Genomic DNA, 21,311 nt, shown 5'->3' on the forward strand with positions numbered 1-21,311 from the left:
CTATAATTTTGACACTGATTTTTATCACCTGATTTGTAGATAGGAACAACATGAGCAATTTTCCAAAGAGTGGGGAAAGTTCCTGACTGTAATGATTTGCAAAATAAGATATGCAATGGTTCACATAATTCTTTTGAACAAGTTTTAATAAAGATGGCAGGAATACCGTCAGGTCCGGGTCCTTTATTAGCGTCCAAGGCATTTAATTTGTTTAAGACCATTTCTTCTGTGATCGTTACAGAATTCAAAGTATTATAATTTCTATCCGTAAAATCAAAGTTACTTTCAAGCGAATCTTTTTCAAAAACTGAGCTAAAATACGAAGAAAATAATTCACTTATTTGAGATGGGTCATTTGATGAAGTATCGCAGTAACTCATGGACAAGGGAACCTGGTTCACACCTTTTTTGCATTAACAAACCTCCAAAAGCTCTTTATATCATGTTCTAAGGAGTCCTCAACTGACGCAATAAATCTTTGGTAACTCGTCTTAATTAATCGTTTACTCAAATTTCGGTAATGGGAAAAGTTATCATAATCACAAGGATTCCCATAATTTTTATACAGTTTATGAAATTTGATCTTCTTATTAAGGCAACGAATTACTGCAGGACTAAACCAAATAGGATATTTAGAATTTTTATTTTTGCAGAGAGGGGTATTCCTACTAATTATGTCATTGACAATGTCATAGAACTTACCTAGATCGGCATCTATGTCAGAACATGATAGGATGGAATGCCAATCAATTAATGAAAGTTCTGATTTAATGTTTTCATAATTACATTTATAAAAATTAAAACGCTGACGATGTTTCGGCTTCAGAAAACTACTCGCAATCCCAACATTGCAGTCCACGTCAACAACAATGGCTGGATGATGCTTGTCAGAACGGCTGAGTGGATCAGCCCCGTACACCCGTATTTCGGTAGAAGATAAAACAAGATCCAAAAAGTGATTATTGGAGTTTGGAATATTATTAAACTGCTTCAACTGGCATACAGCCATAGCATCCAGCAGCAGCAGTGGTTTCCAGTTATTTGATTGATTGCTAGTCATGTGCAATGAATTAGGGGCCCCTGTCCAGGATAATTCAGGGATATTGTAGTCGCCAATACAAATAAACTCCTCATTAGTACCAGTGTTACCAACCACCGTACACAAGTTATCATAAAAAGATTGCTGAAAATTACGAGGCAAGTCAGGAGGCAGATAACATAAACAAATATTAATTTTCTTGTCATTAGAAATACGAGGTAATATAGTCAGCCACAAGTCCTCAACATTGCTCTCCCACGAAAACTGTCGTACAACCTCTATATTTTTCTTTACACCGATTACAATACCCCCACCCTCAGTCTTACTCAAAGAAGTGCTAGACCGATCCCGTCTGTAAATATTATATCGAGAATCCAATAACTCTGAATCACGTACACTGTCATTAAAATTGGTTTCCGTGAGACAAATTATATCGTAGTTATTTGACAATACATTTAAATTTATTTCATTAATTTTGGATCGAACTCTATTCACATTTTGATAAAAAACTAACATTATGAAAAAATATATTATATAGTGGCAAGATTAAAACTAATTAAAAATATAGATATATTTATGATATGCACCCAAATACTCATACTAGGTTATTCAAAGTATCGAGATCTTTAATATATATGCCGCTGGTAATGTCGCTCTTTCGTACGTAGACCCGTCCAAATTTCGTCCAGGCGTACTTATATTGATTGTCCTTAGCAAACCGCCTGGCGGCGGCGAAAAGCTGCTTGCATTCAGGCGACAGATGTTCCACAACGTATATTTTCTGACTTGCGACAGTGATTCCCAGGTGCCGGGAGCTCAGGGTGTCTTTTGGGTTTGTTTTATTAAATCTCCGTACGGCGGATATAACAGAGTCTTTGAGTTTAGGTGATGAAAGTGTAACTAAAATATTCCTGGGCCGTCTAGATGAACTATCCATTTTCGCTACTCTACGACAGGCCTGGATACAGCTGTCGGAGATGGGGCAGCCGACAACCTCGCTGAGCTTTTTGAATAATGACGAGACATTTTCATTTCGATTTTCAGGAACTGCTTGGATTTCGATATTGTAGCTGCGAGCTGACTTGTCCAGGGCAGATACTTTTGTAGATAGGTAGCGTAAGTCTGCGTGTAAGCGTTCACAGTCAGCCTCCAGGGTCTTGATGGAAGCTTCTTTATTAGCAATTCGTGTCTTCAGGGTTTCCTGTTCGGAGTTGAAGAAGTCCGTGGCTACGTTCAGGTCGTCTTTAATTTCTTGGATCATACCGCCCATTTCAGCCCTGACCATTGACTTCACGTCTTCTTTGAGAACTAATCTAAAGTCGTTCATAGAAGAGGCAAGAGTAGTTTTCAATTTTTCATCGAGTAAAGCGCTGATTTTCTCCATAGTGACACCTCCGTTGCACCCTGAACAGCAAGGCCCTGGCTCTGTGGTAGCTATGGATGTTGTGCTATTATCTTGCACATCGAAGGACATGTTCATGTGGCTGTCATCTATAGGCAGCTGATGTTTTCTTACTGGAGTATTATTATTTTTCCTCCGATGGGATACGTTACAACACGAGGGGCAAGTCCATGAAGTTTTATAAGTTGCTGATAGAGATAAGAACTGTTCATCTCTGATGTTAAGACATATATGATGGAAGCAGCTATTACAATCTTTGCAGCGAAGATATTTTTCGCCAGTTATTTCATTCAAGCAACCGTTGCAATTATTCATTGTGATTTACTACACGCTGAAAAGCCCAAAACAATCAGCCCAAGACTATTATGTTTATATTATGATGTCCCTAGCGACACCTAGTGGTATGTGGAGATAAAAAGTTAAACGATAAACATGAATGCATTCACAGTAGAAGCAGAGTTGTTAAGCACCTGTAGTGCTTAATCGATATATAGTAAGCAGCTTGCCCGAATGCAATAGTCACGCAGTTAGCCGATAGATGTCGCCAGTGTTATGCTTTAAGCACAGAGAAAGCAGTGGACAAAGATGCTTGCGTAGGCGCAGGGATATGACGTGATCGCAAAAGCAGCTAAGAGATGTCGCTATTATTATGGTTCGCATATGCTTTTCAATTGTAAAGTGACAATGCAAAAATTGATGATATAGAAATGTGCAGCAAAACACTAAGTAATCATCCAAACAACTTGAAGAAGTCCAAATAACTAAGTTCTTGCAAATTGGTATGACTGTGGGGACTAATATAAATGTTTATTGTCACTGATGTGGTTATTAAATGGCACTGTTGACACTGTCACTGGATGGATACAGTACTGTACGGAAGTTCAATGTTTAATGTTCGTGTATTTTAGAATATAGATAAGTTCGAGTGAAAAATATTAACACCTCAAAACGACACTATGATAATGTAGCAGTCTTCACAGTTTTAGATGGACTTCAAGCACTTTTACTATTTTATTTAAATAATTGTACTCAGGAGCTATTTACTGCAAGTGTATGGCGAGTAGCGCCATCTAGCGACTGATCCTTACATAATATAAAACAAAGTCCTCTGGCGCGTCTGTCTATCTGTCTGTTCGCGATGAACACAAAAACTGATGCATGGATTTATCATGCGGTTTTCACCAATAGATAGTGGTGATACCAGATGAAGGTTTAGGTGTATAATTTATTATGTTTTTACTCGAGCGAAGCCGGGTTGGGCCGCTAGTAAAATATAAATTAAACAGCCGATAATATGATATAAAATAGCTTGGTACAGGTTTAAACACACAGCATAGAGGTTATTATTTAACTTACTAAAAAATATCTCTTATAGTAATCACATAAAGTCACATCTCAAATAAAGCAGAGCCACACCAATAAAATAAATACTTTAGAATATCCTTACCATTTGCCATTTAAGTGTTGTACCAATTACAGAATTTTGTTAGTAGTTTTAGACATGTTAGTACTAAATAAAACTGCTCGACATGTAACAGAAAATATATTTAATGAATATATGTATATAGCATTAAATATTCATAAAAATAATTAAAAAGCAGTTTCATTTGTACTATGTGTTTAAGGCTTTGAAATGAGCTCAGTAGGTATCATTATATATATTTATATAAATTTTTTCAGGCTCACGGTAGAGTTTTCTATAAATGTAGTAAAAAAAAATATAATGACAATAAAAAAATGGCAATTGATACAAATAGGTTAACTGTAGCAATAACTATAATATACTAGGTAGTATATTAAATTTTTTGTGGCATATTAAGGTCTAATTGTGTTTATAAGTACGCTATTAAAAAAATCCGTTAATTTTTGTTAGACCTCGTTAACACTGAGCAAAAAATATTCAAAACATTGGAATGTGTATTGAATGTGTAGTGACAAAAACAATGCAACATACGTATATTAGAATATTAAATTAAGATGGCATAAAGTGGGACAGTGAAGGAAAAACATCGTGAGGAAACCTGCACACTTGTTGATTATATTCACTTTTGTGTGAAATGGAGAAGGCAATGGCAAACCACTCCATTAATAATGCCAAGAAAGTTGTTACGTGTGTTTCATTCCATGTGATGACCACGACCCTCACTCATGAGGAATACGACTATAAAGAAAAAAGAAAGTGGGGCAACGAACTACAGAATATCAAAAAATAGACATGCAATGCGTGCGTATTATAAGAATCTAAGCAAAGATTGTACTTTGTATATAAACATATGTAGATATAGATAATATTTATAAATAGTGAAATTAATTTTCGTCATATGGAAATATTGGGAGTTTTTAAGGATAAAAAATATAGATATTTCACAGTTCATTCGTCTAGTAAGATGATTATAGAAAGGAAATTAGTATGTATATGTGTGTATCTTCAAGTAAGGGTTGCCAAGGTTATGTCAAATATAATTTGTTTATGAAACTTTTAGAACTTTAAACAAAATACGTTTATTTTATTTTATTTATATTTTATGACAAGAGGAAATTTTATGACGTGGAGAACTAAATTTGACAATATTTACTAAGAATTTAATTTTAAATCAATGAACATATTATACTAAGATTCAACAAAATACGATTTTGTTTTTGGATAAATTATTGCAAACAATACAGACCCTACAATTACTATTTAAAATGCTTACGAAAAAGTGTATTGTAATCTGCCGTATCTATATTTGTTATTTTCTTTTACAAATGTTATTAGCTGTAAATTAAAAAAATATATATTAAAAATAAAACTTTCAAAATATTTTTTAGCCTGGCAACCCTTACTGGTCGTATATAGTCTGGACAATATGCACAGTGCAGTGGGGACGGGAGCTCCTCACCGCGGGGCGCGGCGCGGGCTCCGGCGGCGCCACGCGGCGCCAGGCGCCTCCCGCCGTCCCCGCCACACCCGCGCTCGTCTCCATCCCTACCACCTACATACAACCACTTGTTACCACACTACATGTATGTCATTCTTCTTGCTCCTCATCAAATGCCATTCAAATGGGTTCGGTGCAAATGTCTTTTTCCACAACCGTCTATTTTTTCAGAATATAATGAATATTACCTCGTTGGAAACGAGAAAACGTCAATTTTATATTTAGTTCGTCAATAAAGGAGGTTGTAGATTGCTCCAGAAACGTGTTTAGGGTCTTATCCACATAAATCCACCTAAACTCTTATTTGACATTTGTAGACCACACTTTTTTTTAAATGCCTATAATCTCTCCCTTATCCGAAAGATTAGTAACTGAATATTTTTGGTGTACTAAATTTCAATTTTGGACAAAGGGAATTTTTGAGGCCATTCTCTCAGTAATATTGCCTAAACCTTGCATATTTCCTATATGTCCTGCTCTAAATATCACACACAATGAGTAACTCTTGGAGTACTATCTAACAAGTGACTGCATTTTTTATAAAAACAGTTAAATTCCTATTGTAAACTATGTTAAACATTAAAATTTGCTAACGCTTTAAGCCGAAAACTGAATATGCTTCAAAAGCTCGCCATTCCGATAAGCGTGTGCGACAAAAATGTCATTCACAATAAAGCCACATATAATATTGCAATCTCTAAAATGACGGACTCTGGTTTTTATTTAATAGATCCTGTGTCCAACTGTTCATTGAAGGTGGCAAGGAAGATGAATGTAACAGACAATATTCTAATTTTATGTCTCTGCTGTTTTTAAGGATTTAAATGGCTGAGCTATAAATCTTTTCGTATATATCCATTTTACACCCGACACGAAAAGCAAAATTGCTCGTAGCACAACAGTAGATCTGTAGTGCTCTCCTACAACGACAAAATAGTTGAAAGAATAGTGCTATAGTTAACTGATTATATTACTAGAGTAAAATGCTTCAAAAATTCTACTAACCTTTACGCTCGATTTTTCAGGTACTTCTATTCCATCTTCCTCATCCTCTTCATCTTCTAAGGCTTCATATTTATCTTCTTTAAGAGCTTCTTCTAAAAGATCTGAAGTCGATTGTTGCTCTTTGACCAAACTGTCCTTCGTTTCATTCAAGAATTCTTCTGTTTCAGCTTTCGCATCGTTTTTAGATTCCTCTACATCAATTGGCTCCAATTCTGGTTCTGAACCTGATTCCTCTGAATTATCTTGAGTATTTCGTATGGGACTTTCGTCTTTTGTTTTAACATCTTCAGACTGTAGAATAACAGGTCTGGGAGTAGGTTCTTTACTTTCCGGTTCAGAAGTCGGTTCAGGCTCCCTGGGTTCCGGAGTAAATTCTTTGGTTTCTGGGCTTGGCTCTTTAGAGGGTTCTTTAGTCTCTGGTTCTTTCTCTTTGGGTTGTGGGGATTTCTCTTTTGGCTCGGGAGACTTATCTTTGGATTCTCTGTATTCGCTGGCTACAATATGGACCGGTCCATGATTGTGTAGAACTGTTCCGTTGGTGTACGGACGAGCATTGTTATCCTGCGCATCCTGCTGTAAAAAAAATTGTTATTATTCATTAGTATTCAGTATTCTTAGTCATCTTATTGAGGCTTTGCTCATTCTCCAATGAATGTTATTTTTGATGACACAAACTTTGAAACGACATTTTCTTCGCTTGTTGTAAGATTTTTTTTTTTTTGTGCATAGCAAATTTTAACAAACATAATAATTCTTACATGTTTAAAAATACTTATCTAAAGTAAACATAATTTTCTAATTAACATGAACTATTTCAGAAAATTAACGTCTACATTGTATTTTACATAAACCTACTTAAAATATTAAAATCATGCGCTACTGTTAAAACACACTAACCAATTAAGTAATAAACTTGGTACTCAAGTAAGAAGTAGTCTAACGTACAGATATGCTAAAAAATCTGTGCTTATACTAAACAAATACAAAACAAAACGCTTTAATATCTAAACAGTGCCACAATTTAGCAAGAAGCGAAAATAAAAATCATAACACAAAATTATTATTTTATTTTCATTTTTTGTTTTAGTGAATTAGTAAATTGTTTAAATATTTTTTCGTTAGTCATGGCGTGGTAACATAGGTACAGACAGAACGGAGACAAACCACAGTTTAAACCATGCTGTTACCCTTATCTGGAAAATTAAAAGGAAAAATCGCAACCAAAAATTAATTATGGTGAGACGAATAAAAACATGATGGTGTGAAAAATCAATGTGAAAGTCAAAATTATCACGAGACATTGTTCCTTTTTCAAAAAAATGAGACAGAAAAAAGAAAATGCTTTTGTTTTTTAAATTACGTTTCAACAAAAAATCCAAAAGCAGCAACAAAAACAAAGGGTGAACAAAATCAATCCTGTAAGAAATGCTCGGTGACCAAGATTAAGGAGAACAGCGGAGTCTTAGGAGTAGACAGGATTCACTGGATTGCATTCTCCATTTCACACACAAGTTAATAATCAACCAGTGTGCAGGTTTCCTCACGATGTTTTTCCTTCACCAGAAGCAAGTGGTGGTTGATGAAAACTACTATACATAAATCAGATAGGTATACAAACTCATGTGGCACGAGTAGGATTCGAACCTGGGACCTTTCGATCCACAAGCGGGGGTCTTAACCATTACACCACTACCGCTTCACACATTACATGCCTGGCTTTTGGGCAAGGCCCGCATTAGAACTCATATTTTCACTAGCGCTTTCTTAATTGTTTCAAGCTTATTTGAAGAGTCATAATCTCATCATCAGCAAAGAGACGATGATGACTGATGTTAGATAAACTGTTTAATAACGATATCCCATCGATATCTATGGGGTTTATGTGAAAATATAAGTGGGCAAGCTTAGGAAAAATCCCAATAGAGATTGTTTAGTTTAGTAAAGAGTGTGTTTATAGTCAATTCATTACATCAACGTTTCAAATTCACTGTATGATTTTCTTAACTCTCAATAGACATTTTTTCCTTTTTTTTAGGTAATAATTGTTTATCAAGCTTCTTCAAGACAATGGAGTTTTCTGGACAGAGTAAGGATTGATTTTCTTAATAGATAAATTTTCCTTTTCATTTTAAGTAATAATTGTTTAGTTTTCTGGACAGAGTAAGGATTGATTTCCTTAATAGATAAATTTTCCTTTTCATTTTAAGTAATAATTGTTTATCAAGCTTCTTCAAGACAATGGAGTTTTCTGGACAGAGTAAGGATTGATTTCCTTAATAGATAAATTTTCCTTTTCTTTTTAAGTAATAATTGTTTATCAAGCTTCTTCAAGATAATGGAGTTTTCTGGACAGAGTAAGGATTGATTTTCTTAATAGATAAATTTTCCTTTTCTTTTTAAGTAATAATTATTTATCAAGCTTCTTCAAGACAATGGAGTTTTCTGGACAGAGTAAGGATTGATTTTCTTAATAGATAAATTTTCCTTTTCATTCTAAATAATAATTGTTTATCAAGCTTCTTCAAGACAATGGAGTTTTCTGGACAGAGCAAGGATTGATTTTCTTAATAGATAATTGTTCCTTTTTTTAAAGTAATAATTGTTTATGTACTTCGAGACAATGTAGAGTTTTCAGGACAGAGTCAAGGATTTCAGGAGATTGTAAAAAATGAGGACAGCGTAAAGGAGTTCCAGGTCAGGGTAAAGGGTGCAGTAAGCATGCAGTGACCTGTCTCTGCTGGTTCTGCGCGTAGCTCGCCTCCATTTGCTGTTGCACCTCGGCTACCAGGCCCGATATGGCCGTAACAACTGCACCCGACAACACCACAGTTAGTATCCAAAATAAATATTAATGTTTTTTTCAATTTAGACCTCTTACTAAATGAATTTGTGTTTATTTGAAAGATAAACACAACTAAGTGTATTTTTTGACAATTAAAGAAAAAAGTCTTGCTCTGGTACTGTATTATGTAGTGTGTATAAATAAATATTTTTTCATATTGTAAATAAATATTTTTTATTCCTATATGTTCTTCAAATTTGGCTAAAGACTATCTACAGCTGGCCTTTAAAATATAGTATCCCATCAATAATAATAATAAAAAATCTAAACAAAAAATAATCCTTTTTAACGTGTACTTAAAAACATTGTTTTTAATTTATTCTTTATTTATTTTAATTTACATAGTTATCTTTTTTACTCGATTACATTTTAAAATTTGTTAATAAAATATTAATATTCAAATGTAGCAGGGCAATTGGCCGCTTCTTTTTCGCTTTCTCTTTAATAAAAACAAAACAAACTGCTAAAAATAGAAAAAAAAAACACAAGGTGAAAACAAAATTCGAAAGACGCGCGACCAAAATAGACGGATGCATCAGACGACACTGGAGCCAGTCCAAGAGTCGACAGTTTACATTTACCGCTCCCGGATGTGGCGGGAAAACTATTTTTTTTTTATGTAATCGTTGCCTTGATTGTTCCTATAATAAGAATGGGTGAGAAACACGAGCGAAATGTCTCTCAGTTCACTGCTGATTTACAAAGAGATGGTGTTTGGTCATCCTGTTGAAATTTTATGTTCGATGTGTTTACTTGGAATTGATTAAAAAAAAAAAAAATTTATAAAAAAGAAACGTCTTTTCTCAAAAGATCTATATTCCATTCTAAATAATAGTTGTAAGTTAAAAATAAATATATTTAAAATGTATGCATACTTGTAAGAATTCGAAATAAAAATCAAAATAAAAATAACTCAAATTTAAAATTAATTTCAAAGGACAAAAACAAAGCGAGGTAAACACGATTTAGTTATATTCAACTATTTGGTTAGATATAGACAATCAAGGATTTTCACCCAAATTAAAAAGGCATGACACTACATAAAAATCCATTCCACGGGGGAATCAATTAATATAGCTACGGGACGGGATAAATTCTATAAAAAAAAAAAACATTTCGTACAAAAAAAAAGATTATATTATAAATATTCTATAACTAGACTTGTACTAAAGGATAGGTCGCCCGTTATTTTGGTCGTGCGTTTAATGCCAACCTCCACCATGCCGTAAGCTAGCTAACATCACTTGAAACCTCTGAGGGGTCTAATGGAACTGGCGAAGGATACTACAAATAACTCTCATTGGATGGACTTTACTAGATAAAGTCCATCCAATGAGAGTTATTTGTGAGAAAAAGTATTGACAACATATTCAACTTTATAAAATACTAGACGTTGCCCGGGGCTTCGCTCCCGTAGGAATTTGATTTGAGAATAATAAGCCTATAGCAATCTTGGATAATGTACCTTTCTAATGGTGAAAGAATTTTTGAAATCGGTTCGGTAGTTTCGGAGATAACCCGCCTCAAACATTTAAAGTCTCAAACGTTTACCTCTTTATAATAACAGTATAGGTAATTGTCAACATATTCCAATTTTATAATTCGCGACTACATTGAAATAATAAAACTACTTGTTGGAATTTTTAAATTCCAATAAACAAGAATATTTTCGAATGAGTTTTTAGTGCATCAATTTTTCATGTACTATGGAAATATATAACTATTTATATTGTCACACACGGTCTAAACTGTTGGAAGTATTAAAAAAGTTAATATTATAAAAACAGACAATATCAAGAAATGTTTATAGAAAGTGATCTTTGTAAGCTCAAAATTAAATGAAAAGTGAAAAGCAACATGTTTCTATCTCATTCGCCAGTTCCCCGCCCCCCGCAAGTACCGCGTCCCGCTGCGCCAGCTGGCTGACTATCCTTTGCATGGCGCGTTCCGTTTCCGCCAGCCGCGCTCTGAGCGCCTCCAGCTCGATATCTCCTACAATAGTTCTTTTGTTTTAATTCTTATCTACGTAAAACTGATCGCTTTCAAATCGAATGATAGTTTAGAATAGGGAACGTTGTTCCTATTGCAATTTTCTAGTCATTTTTACAAAAAAATGTTGTTTCGATTGTGACTATATTTTTACATACGTTTAACAAGTATTTCAAACAGGCGTTACTGACATTTTTTTGAATTATTATTCCGCTCATAAATTAATGTGCTTAATTTTTATAAATGTTTTTATGTTTGCAAGTACATACCTAACTTTAACTAAAAATACTAAATTATACTTACTCGTGTCCCTTTCTTTGGGTCCTGCATGGGTAACAAAAACATAATAATGGAATAAACCAAGATACCAAGATACTAATATTCATTGAATTGTATATACGGTTATGTAAAAACAGTGAATATCATTTTTTAAATGATTGTACATTTATATATAACTGGCATTAAGTGTATTTTTTGCAAATCAGACCAAAATATTAAAGTTCTCAAGATTTCAAAAATTTCAATCGGCGCTGTTTGAAGAGCCGATTGAAATAAAAATGGCCAATTTCCATATATTTCTGCCCGATCTCCTTTATTCCTCTTTCCCTTTACATCATTCCATTTGAAATGGCCAGCTTTCTTTAATAAAATAACAATTATTTTACATATTATTTTCATACATATTTGGTGAAAAAATGACTTTACCGTGGACCGAGACGGGTAGAAAAGTAAGGATATCTTTGCCCAGCAGTGGGACACGTCATCTACACGTTACATGAAAAATATGTTTTTGTCTAGTGTCCAAAATAATAACCTGGTTATTAAGTATCTTATATGTATGTTAGTCTGTAAGATATATAATATAGGTCACTAGGTTTTATACTTGAAATAAAATTATTTATTTATTGCGATATATTTTCTTACCAAGTTTATCTGGCGAAGTTCTAGAATCGTCCCTGAAGACCCGCCTCCTGAACTGAGGATCCGGGTCCACGGGTTCGTATGGAGCGTCGACTCGCCTGAACAGGATCTGTGGACATTCATGGCAATGCTAGTAGTTTGTAGCTTTGACAATTATTATATTATTTATTATTCATATATTATTCGTTTATTTCGTGAACACAGGTTACATAATAGGTATAATATATAGGAATGAGCTTCTCTATGTCCCGCCATAAGGCATACGAAATTTTTGTCATAGGTTTTACAAAATGAAGTTACATAATATTTATACAATAATTTATACCATAAAGTGTCTACATTCACAATCTAATTGTCATTATATACATAATTACTTTGACCTTGAAATGTTTTCTTAAAATTTTGATGGTGGATCTCCGGGCATTTCGACCGCTGCAGCCGCGCGTCATTGTTATTTTTCAAATTTTAACAAAAACAAGAATCAGTTTTCACTATCTTACTTTAAAATCATTAATCTGCACTGTGATCAATGTCAATTCTATGAATGATTGATTTTGGAAATGATTGTTTCCTCAAGAAAATTTACGGATAATAACGACCGCGGCGGTCGAAACGCTCGGAGATCCACCCAGATAATCAATAATCATATATATAATAAAAATATTTGAAAATATAATAATCATCACGTTAAACATTCCTGCTTTGAACATACTGCAATGAGTATCTTTTCAGACTGACAATAACGTTTTGGAATTTAAGTGGGGGCGCCACCTACGTTCTAAATAAGAAATTTTAATATCTTAAGAGATTATTTCTCTACTTTAGACACAAAATGAAGTAAAGGCCCGAACTACAGTAAATACTAAAATTTTCAACTCTGATGGTAAAAGACCGAACAGTTCTGTGATCAACGCACAATTTAAAATGAAAACTTAAGACCTTATTGACCATGACATTTGACATACATTATTTGAAACGAACAGTAGTAATTATTTAAAAAAATTATTTAATTCTTATTGTAGTTTTTTGTTATTTTGATCAGAAGCATTAATTATCGTCAAAGAGATCTTGTCGCATTAAAATCATGACAAAAAAAAACGTGTCCATCAGGTAGTCACATACACACTAGTGAACTAAACTGTCCACCAGTGTGCAGGTTTCCTCACGATGTTTTCCTTCACCGGTCGCAAGTGGTGGTCTATGAAAACTACTATATATGAGTCATATTGGTATACAATATCATATGGCACGAGTAGGATACGAACCTGAAACCTTTCGAACCACAGGCGGGCGTCTTAATCATTACACCACCACCGCTTTTGATGATAAATTATCATTACTAACCTTACTAAGGGTGTACACGAAGAAGACTATAATGCATATAGTGTAAATTGGCATGACGAAGCCCATGGAAGACTTGGGGGCAGGCACGGGGCCCCCGGGGGAGCCCAGGGGGGGCCGCATGCCCGGGATTGGAGGGGGCTGTAAACACATTTATTAAAAGTATTATAAATTATTATAATTTTGTAGTGTTGCTTTTTTATCCTACTAATATTATACATATTGGTAGAATAGTAGAATAAAAAGGTATATATCTTACTAAGGCTTACTATATATATACTTATCTTAGTAGTCGTAGCTAGGATAGTTCGACGACCTCGGTGGCGCAGTGATAAAGTGCTTGCCTCTGAACCGAGAGGTCCCGGGTTCGAGCCTCGGTCGGGTCATGATGGAAAATGATCTTTTTCTGATTGGCCCGGGTCTTGGATGTTTATCTATATATGTATTTGTTATAAAATATAGTATCGTTGAGTTAGTATCCCATAAAACAAGTCTCGAACTTACTTTGAGGCTAGCTCAATCTGTGAAATTTGTCCTAATATATTTATATTTATTTATTTGTGAGAATGTATGTTTGTTACTTTCTCGCAAAATCTGCTGTACGGATTGTTACGAAAGGTATAAAGTAAAGTTATACGTGAATATAACGGGGAATAATATTGCTTTTTATCCCGAGAGGAAACAAAGCCCCGGGACGCAGCTAGTGGGTCATAAATATATTTTGTATTTGGCTTAAGATGAAGCATCACCACCTTGATATCAAGAGAAATTTTGCGATATTCCACGGGATTAAAACCATGATTAAATTTTGTAGGATTTTTCCTTAAATATACCGTATGTAAAAATTCATAAAATAAACGAATTTTCAGAACATCTAGGAGCGAGAATCCGACTCGCTCTTGTTACTGGTTAAAAAGTAAAACTACTGTGACGAAAAAGTCTAGTTGAACCGGTGAGCTGGTGTGCTGTAAATAGATAAGCCGCAGTAGGCACTCAGATGCCATTTCCTTCGGAATGTAGGAAAACTAAGCACATTATGCAGTGGTACTAAAACGGCTATTAATTCACTGTTTAGCGCATTAACGGCCATGCATTGTTAAGGGATTAGGTAATCGATTAACTAGGCTCTTATAGTACATTCATACAAGCCATCCCATTCGCAGTCCTTTAGAATATCTGGTACAGTCAACCGCGTGTAAACATTTCATAAACTCTTCGCAAATTCGCCTCTATTTGTATAGGGCCATGTTAATTTTAAATGATACGTTACGTTGGACCTACGCGGTTATTAAATATTTTAAATACCAAACAGGCAAACTGGCATGTGGTCCACGTGATGGTAGGTGGTCACCGCAGCCTATCCACCTGCCACTGACAGCCATCACATGTGCGTTGCCGACTTTTTGGCCTAAGGTCAATTGCCACAATAAGCTGTAATCACACCGCCTCTCTCGCCCTTCAAACCGGAACACAACAATGCAAGCATTGCTGTTTAGCGCTCAGCCGCTAAACAGCATACATAAAGTGACGTTCGATGCAGACGACCTTTGTACCAAGTTTTACCTCAACAATTATCCTATAGGCGGACCTGTAGTTAACCTCAACCATCTCATTCATCATATTGAATGAAACAAGTAAAATTCTTTAGTTATGTTAACAGAGAAGTAGTGACAAGCGAAAGTTAATGGTGGACACCATTTGTATATATATTTTTTGTAATAAAGTTTTTAAATAAATAAAGGCGAAAATTTTCTGAAATGTGTAATCAACTAAACAAAAAAATAAATTTAACACTGGCCACAAAAAAAATATTATATGCTGCAATTTATTCATAAAAAATGTAAATAATTTTTAGATCATAGAATGAAACTAGGCTTTATACAGTTGTGACTTAAATGGACAAGAAAATTTATTAGGTTGAAAAAACCATTGCGAATCACATAAAACTTATTGAAATCGTGGAATGCCGAAATGAGATAAGAAAATCAAGAAGAAATATGTGTAAAGGAAGCGATTGATGACTGAAGAATGTGCAAGTGAAACCCAGAATGTCCCAACCCCACGAGAAATTGGCGTGAAAAAAAATCAATTGTATACCTTTGTGCTGGTGTCCATGTGTTGATCGAGTAAATTCTGTTTTTATTATCTGTATTTCTTTTAAAACACAGTTACAACAAACTTTTTGTCTCTCGTCGTTGTCCGCAGAAGTTTTAAATACGGTACTTAAAATACATGTAATATTTAGTAGACCAATTTGACCAAACGCTTCACATCCGAAAATAGACGCACACTAAATATTTATTTTTCAACAATTACAACAATAAATCGCACTACTTTTATTTTTAATTATTTCCACGTTTCCCTTTTATTTTGGAGTATTTTGAAAACTTATTTTGATGTCAGCAATTTGGAAATATAATGAGGAACTGATTTTTTTTCTTTATAATAACTGGAATTTCGGTAATTTGAAAACGGATGACGGCTGACAAACCGTACTAACCGACGAAGATTGGCTTGTATTCGTAATGTGAGCTCCGCCGACTTCGTTTACGACCGTCGCGGCATGATGGTTTCCTGTTTATATGAAAACCCATATACTTTCGATTTTCTGGACATATTTTTATTGACAAGACCAAGATGAAAAATCTGTTTAATTGTAGTTATTGTTGACTAAGTTGAAATAAAAGAGAGAGGTATATCTAGACTATATATTACTATACCTTTCTTCTTTAGATAGATCTTTTAATCTAAATCAAATATTGATCATTCAACTACCATGATGTCGGCTATTTATTTCCTTAAATATCTGATCATTGTAGTTGAATAATGTTGACGCAAAATAAAATAATTATGACAATATAAAAAAAAATATTAATTGAAAAAATATTAAAAATAAAAAAAATATTAAAATATATTGAGTCGAAGAGCTAGTTAAAAACGCAAGTGTGCGCTCCGTCGCTGAACCCAGCGTCCTGTGTTGTTTCATACGTAATTTGCGTTTGCGGACATTCCAATATGTTCATCAAAATATCAAATTTATGGCCGTTAAATCGTGGAACTATAAAATATGATGTTTTGCTCTCATGCTATAAATAAATAGAGCAAATATTATTATTTCCTATTATGCATTTCAATTCTGTTACGATGGTGCGGAAGCTATTTGCATCCTTGCATATTATAAAAAGAATCTACCTACCTACTACCGGACGGATTTTTTACGGTTTTTGCTAATAGATAAGTGTAATTCCAGGGAAAGGTTTAGCTGTATAATTATTACGGTTTTACCAGAGCGAAACCGGGATGGTTACCTAATATAACTAACAAGTGCAGTCGGGGGGTACCCTATTTTTATGCATACAATTTTATGTCATAATTTAACATGGCATACTTTTACTTATCATAATAATAGTTACGCACAAGATTAATTTGGCATAATGTTTTAGGCTCAAATTTTTTACGCATACCTACCATAAGCATAAGAATTTTTAAGCATAATATTCTAAAGCATATTGGCGGCTTATGGGTGGCCCATGGCCCACTCCCTACGACACCCTAACCTACTGCTACACTATAGCTTTATGCAAATCAAAATTATGGTAAAATACATTAGCCTAAACTAGTTATAATTATGCTTATTGAAAAGGTATGTCAAAATATTATTATGTCAAAAAAAATATGCCTAAATCGTTATGCAAAATTAAATTAGGAAAAAAATTATTCGGTAAAAAGTGATCCCTATAAACCTAATACCCCACACTTTTTTCTACCACATGATCTTCGCGGTAGTAAACTATCTAGTTTACTAGTCTAGTGCGACTGTAAATTGGAAAGTCTTGTCGCGTTTAGGCGACTTGAATAAAATCTGAGCCCAGTGTTAACAATAATAATAAAACACACTCGAAAAGAAAGTTTGGTCCCCACGTCATTTTCTTCCATCTCCTATGACAGGAAGGTCACGCTTATCTGCCAAACACTGTACATTGAACGCCAGTAATCAATTGAAAGAATTCATGGTTCCTTATCACTAGTGGAGTCCCTCCCACATGAAAGGGTTGCAATATATCAAAAATATGACAAAAATAGCACACGTAAAAGATAGAAGGATGATATAAATAGCATGGCAACCCACGCGATCATATCGGAAGACCGGGTTTATTCAGTTGAGAAACTGTTTGAACGACAGAGGTGTGGGCAACAAGCCTAGTTCAGGTTTTGATGGAAAACAATGATTGTATTCTATAATCAGGAACAGGTTTCTTACAAAAATAATACTTTTTGCCTCAATATTTTATTGTAGGAGAGATCTTGTTGCATTCAACGCGTGACAAAACCAATCACGCCCATGCTGTCAACCGTTGATTATTGGGAACTTATCCTGGATGTATGGTACAATCTTGTTTATACTTCTCATAATATTGCAGCGTTATTGAAACTGAACTGAAAACACGTAGAAATTTTCAACTCTATAGGACAAGCGGATGTAAATGAAATTCAACTTCTAGATTTGATTACAGTTTACAGACAGCCTAGACAAACATCGGGACAGGTGAGATAAAAGCCTTCGAATAATTGAATAAAAGCTTGTAAAAAGGACGCGTTTTTTTTTTTCAATAGAAAAATCGCACATTCCGTCAAGTCCCTCGTTCCTCAGTCTTGTCATGCATACTTGGTAGGTATATTACCAGCTTTCCATTACTTTTTTCACGTAGTATATTGAGAAGTTTATTATTTGCATTAATAGATGTTTCAACCTTGGTGTTCGTAACGGTATGTTGATCCCAAAATTCTTACAGGAACTGCTCCATGAGAAACTTGTTAAAATAAAATAACAAGTTTATTTGTTAGAAAAATTAAAAACCCCCGACTTTCAATATTCATTTCGCTTCAACCTTTGAACCGATTTTCATGAAACATGGCATATATATCTATAACACAAAAAAAAAACTAAACGAAAATCGGTTCATCCGTTTGGGAGCTAAGATGCCACAGGCAGATAGACAGACAAACACGTTAAACTTATTAACACACCTCTTCTCTTTTTGCGTCGAGGATTAAAATATCCTATTTATTTCAGATATAGTATGGTTCAAAAGCCTCACTAGTTACAAAATGTTTCACTATAATACATCTGCATGCCTCTCTCCGGCAAAAGCCTCTTCCAACAGCTTCCATTATTTTCAATCCAAAATAGATTATTTTCTATCGAGAAACTAAATATGTGAATTAATTAAGTTGTTCCGTTTATCCAGTCAAAGTTTGGCACTATATTCAAGAAATTTGTCGAATAGTGCGCACCAAACAGCAAAGATAAACAGACACACACAAACAGTGCTGGCATTGGTACCGTCCCACATTCGCGGCCTAGACCGGGCAGAAATAACGCGGTGACACTGCGCGGGCGCATCGCTACTTATAGTACAGCTGATTATACTTTCTCTACTTTAGCTATACTTAGTAGTATAATAGGTTTTTAATGTTAATTTTTTAATGAGGGTCAAATAGCCATCTGAACACAGTTTTGTTAGAATTTCCACCTACTGCATCTGAATATAAAAATGTCAAAGGTTTTACACAATTGTACTGTTTTGAAAAAGTCCTAATGCCATACTGTCTTTATCTGTAAGATGTCCTTCTGCAGATCAGTTACCTATATAAATGTCATCTATGCATCTCCAACTGATTTCTGTTTCCAGTCATTATCAAAATCTTTTTTTGGGAGATTGTCATTTCAACAACTCCCACTTAACGGTCACTATTTCATTTTAGGTACATATGTACCTATCTTAGTTAAATTGAAACAGTCCTAAACCTATCTAGTTCTAATGTTTGCTGTTGTTTGTTTCTATTTCCGTACATATTAACTTGTTTATTTTGCCACCTTCCCTACTTTTGTACTTGGTTCCAGCTGAAAATCAGCGCCTTGGCTCGATACCATGGCACCATGCAGAGCTGGTCGCCATTTCGGCTGACATATTGTATTTGATCTATATTCGATACTCTTTTGTACTTTATGTGTTTGCCGAATAAATGATTTCTTTCTTTGTTTTTTATTGAGGAAGCTACCTCAATAAAAAACAAACAAAGCTTGAGTTATTTAGGACCTTAAGGGGTTCCATGAAAAATAAAACACGTTGCACGTCCCTGCGTTCACTAGTACTTTCTTTTTTTACACGATGCAAACACGACATGGGAAAAAGAGACAGAATGTGGGATTGTGGACGTTATAAGCGTGCTTATCGGTTCGTATGTTTCGTGGTAGACCTTCTGACCTGACCAAGCTTTAGACAATAATTTCTATAACTACGAGTGAATTAATAATATTACGTGTCACATTAGCATCTATACAACCAGAATTTATCCCCGCTTGGCAATTATTCTGCAACACACAAATTCCAGCCATTCTGCGCAACGCCTGAACATCTCACAGTACAATTAGCGCAAATACAAATCTTGGTACTTTGACTACAAAATGCTTATTCTAATTCTGCAGCCGCTTGTCACTTTTTCAAGGTTCCGTGTCTCGAAAAGTTAAAAACGCAACCAAAAAGGATCACGTCGTTGTCCGTCTGTCAAAACTTATTTTCTTTATCAGAACTAATATTTTTTTCTGAAGAACTATTATTTCTTCTTAGTTTTGGTATGAATAGTAATATCATGCTATCAATGATTCTTTTAAATCTTTACATATTATAAAACAAAGTCCACTGTCGCGTCTGTCTGTTCGCAATGAATTCAAAAACTGATGCATGGATTTTCATGCGGTTTTCACCAATAGATAGTGTGATTCCAGAGGAAGGTTTATATGTATAATTTGTTATGTTTTTACACGCGCCAAGCCGGAACGAGCCGCTAGTTTTAAAAATATTGCCTACTATGGAGTCGATAGAATATTATTATATCCATGGAAGTAACACGTCCACTACGATCCTTGAATATATCAGATGTCTTGAAAAACTTCAACAAATCTGTCATTTTTGGATTCCCAAAAAATAACAGATACGCCTTTACAAATAAAATTTTCAACGTGAGTCATCACTGAAGTAAACACATAAATGCTCTTAAAATTCAATGAGTACAACACCAGCCACAGTCATGTAAATTAAATAGTGGACATTTTGTAAATGACCATCGGTGTAGAAACTAGCAATGGCTTCCATTACGGCGGCCATGTTTGAAAATTCAAAATGTGTGTGACGTTCGATTCCGTTGAAATGTTTAAATTTACACTTTCTAGATCTTTCGAAACATTATGTACCTATAGATGAAGAGAGATTAGAAATTACTTGTTCTACTGAAAGTAAATTAAAAATAAAATTTAAACGTTTGCAGAAAATTGTTTTGGTGATAAAATACATTGAATCTGAAATGGAAAGGAATATACTCTTTTTATGACTTACGGTTGAGCTTCGAGGCAAACATAAATAATTTTATAATTACTGAGAAAGACAAAAGACTAATTAAATGGAGTAACAACTTCTTGGCACCAGCTCAAGTGCTCTCGATAAGATGATGAATTATATGAAAGCTGCACGTGCTCTGACAGAATTTATTCAAGTGTCTTTGTTAATAATAATAACCACAGACTGGTCATAATTTCACAGGTAGGTCTATCTATCAATAAACTAGATAAATGTTCTTACCAATGCCATGAAAATGATAACGGATCGATTCTGTCTACACTAATCATTGTGTAATACATCTATCATCACTAACAATTTAATATATACTATTATACGCTTGCAGAGCTCTCCTAGAAGGTACGTTGGTCTCATAGCTAACAAGATCTATAGCGGCGCTTTGAATGAACATACATTGCGGGAGATACATCGAAGGAGTTCTTCTTAATCTTAG

At 34.4% G+C, this 21,311-nt stretch overlaps 1 protein-coding gene across 11 annotated transcripts in view; it reads right to left on the reverse strand.

The window, feature by feature from the left end:
• RIC-3 (RIC3 acetylcholine receptor chaperone) overlaps positions 1-21,311 on the reverse strand; it is a 34,372-nt gene that overhangs the window by 5,195 nt on the left and 7,866 nt on the right. For 3 of the 11 annotated variants that reach the window (XM_053758651.2, XM_053758649.2, XM_053758640.2), the window contains 6 exons: positions 13,464-13,601; positions 12,123-12,228; positions 11,502-11,522; positions 11,110-11,201; positions 6,368-6,940; positions 5,324-5,416 (listed from right to left, as the gene is read on the reverse strand). In XM_053758651.2, coding sequence (XP_053614626.1) covers positions 5,324-5,416; positions 6,368-6,940; positions 11,110-11,201; positions 11,502-11,522; positions 12,123-12,228; positions 13,464-13,601 — 1,023 coding nt within the window. Of the gene's footprint in view, positions 1-5,323; positions 5,417-6,367; positions 6,941-9,095; positions 9,176-11,109; positions 11,202-11,501; positions 11,523-12,122; positions 12,229-13,463; positions 13,602-21,311 lie in introns of all 11 variants that reach the window. The other 8 variants (XM_053758641.2, XM_053758642.2, XM_053758643.2 and 5 more) reach the window with 8 other exon arrangements.

The sequence above is a fragment of the Plodia interpunctella genome, chromosome 18, assembly GCF_027563975.2.
Source record: "Plodia interpunctella isolate USDA-ARS_2022_Savannah chromosome 18, ilPloInte3.2, whole genome shotgun sequence".
Taxonomy (NCBI): domain Eukaryota; kingdom Metazoa; phylum Arthropoda; class Insecta; order Lepidoptera; family Pyralidae; genus Plodia; species Plodia interpunctella.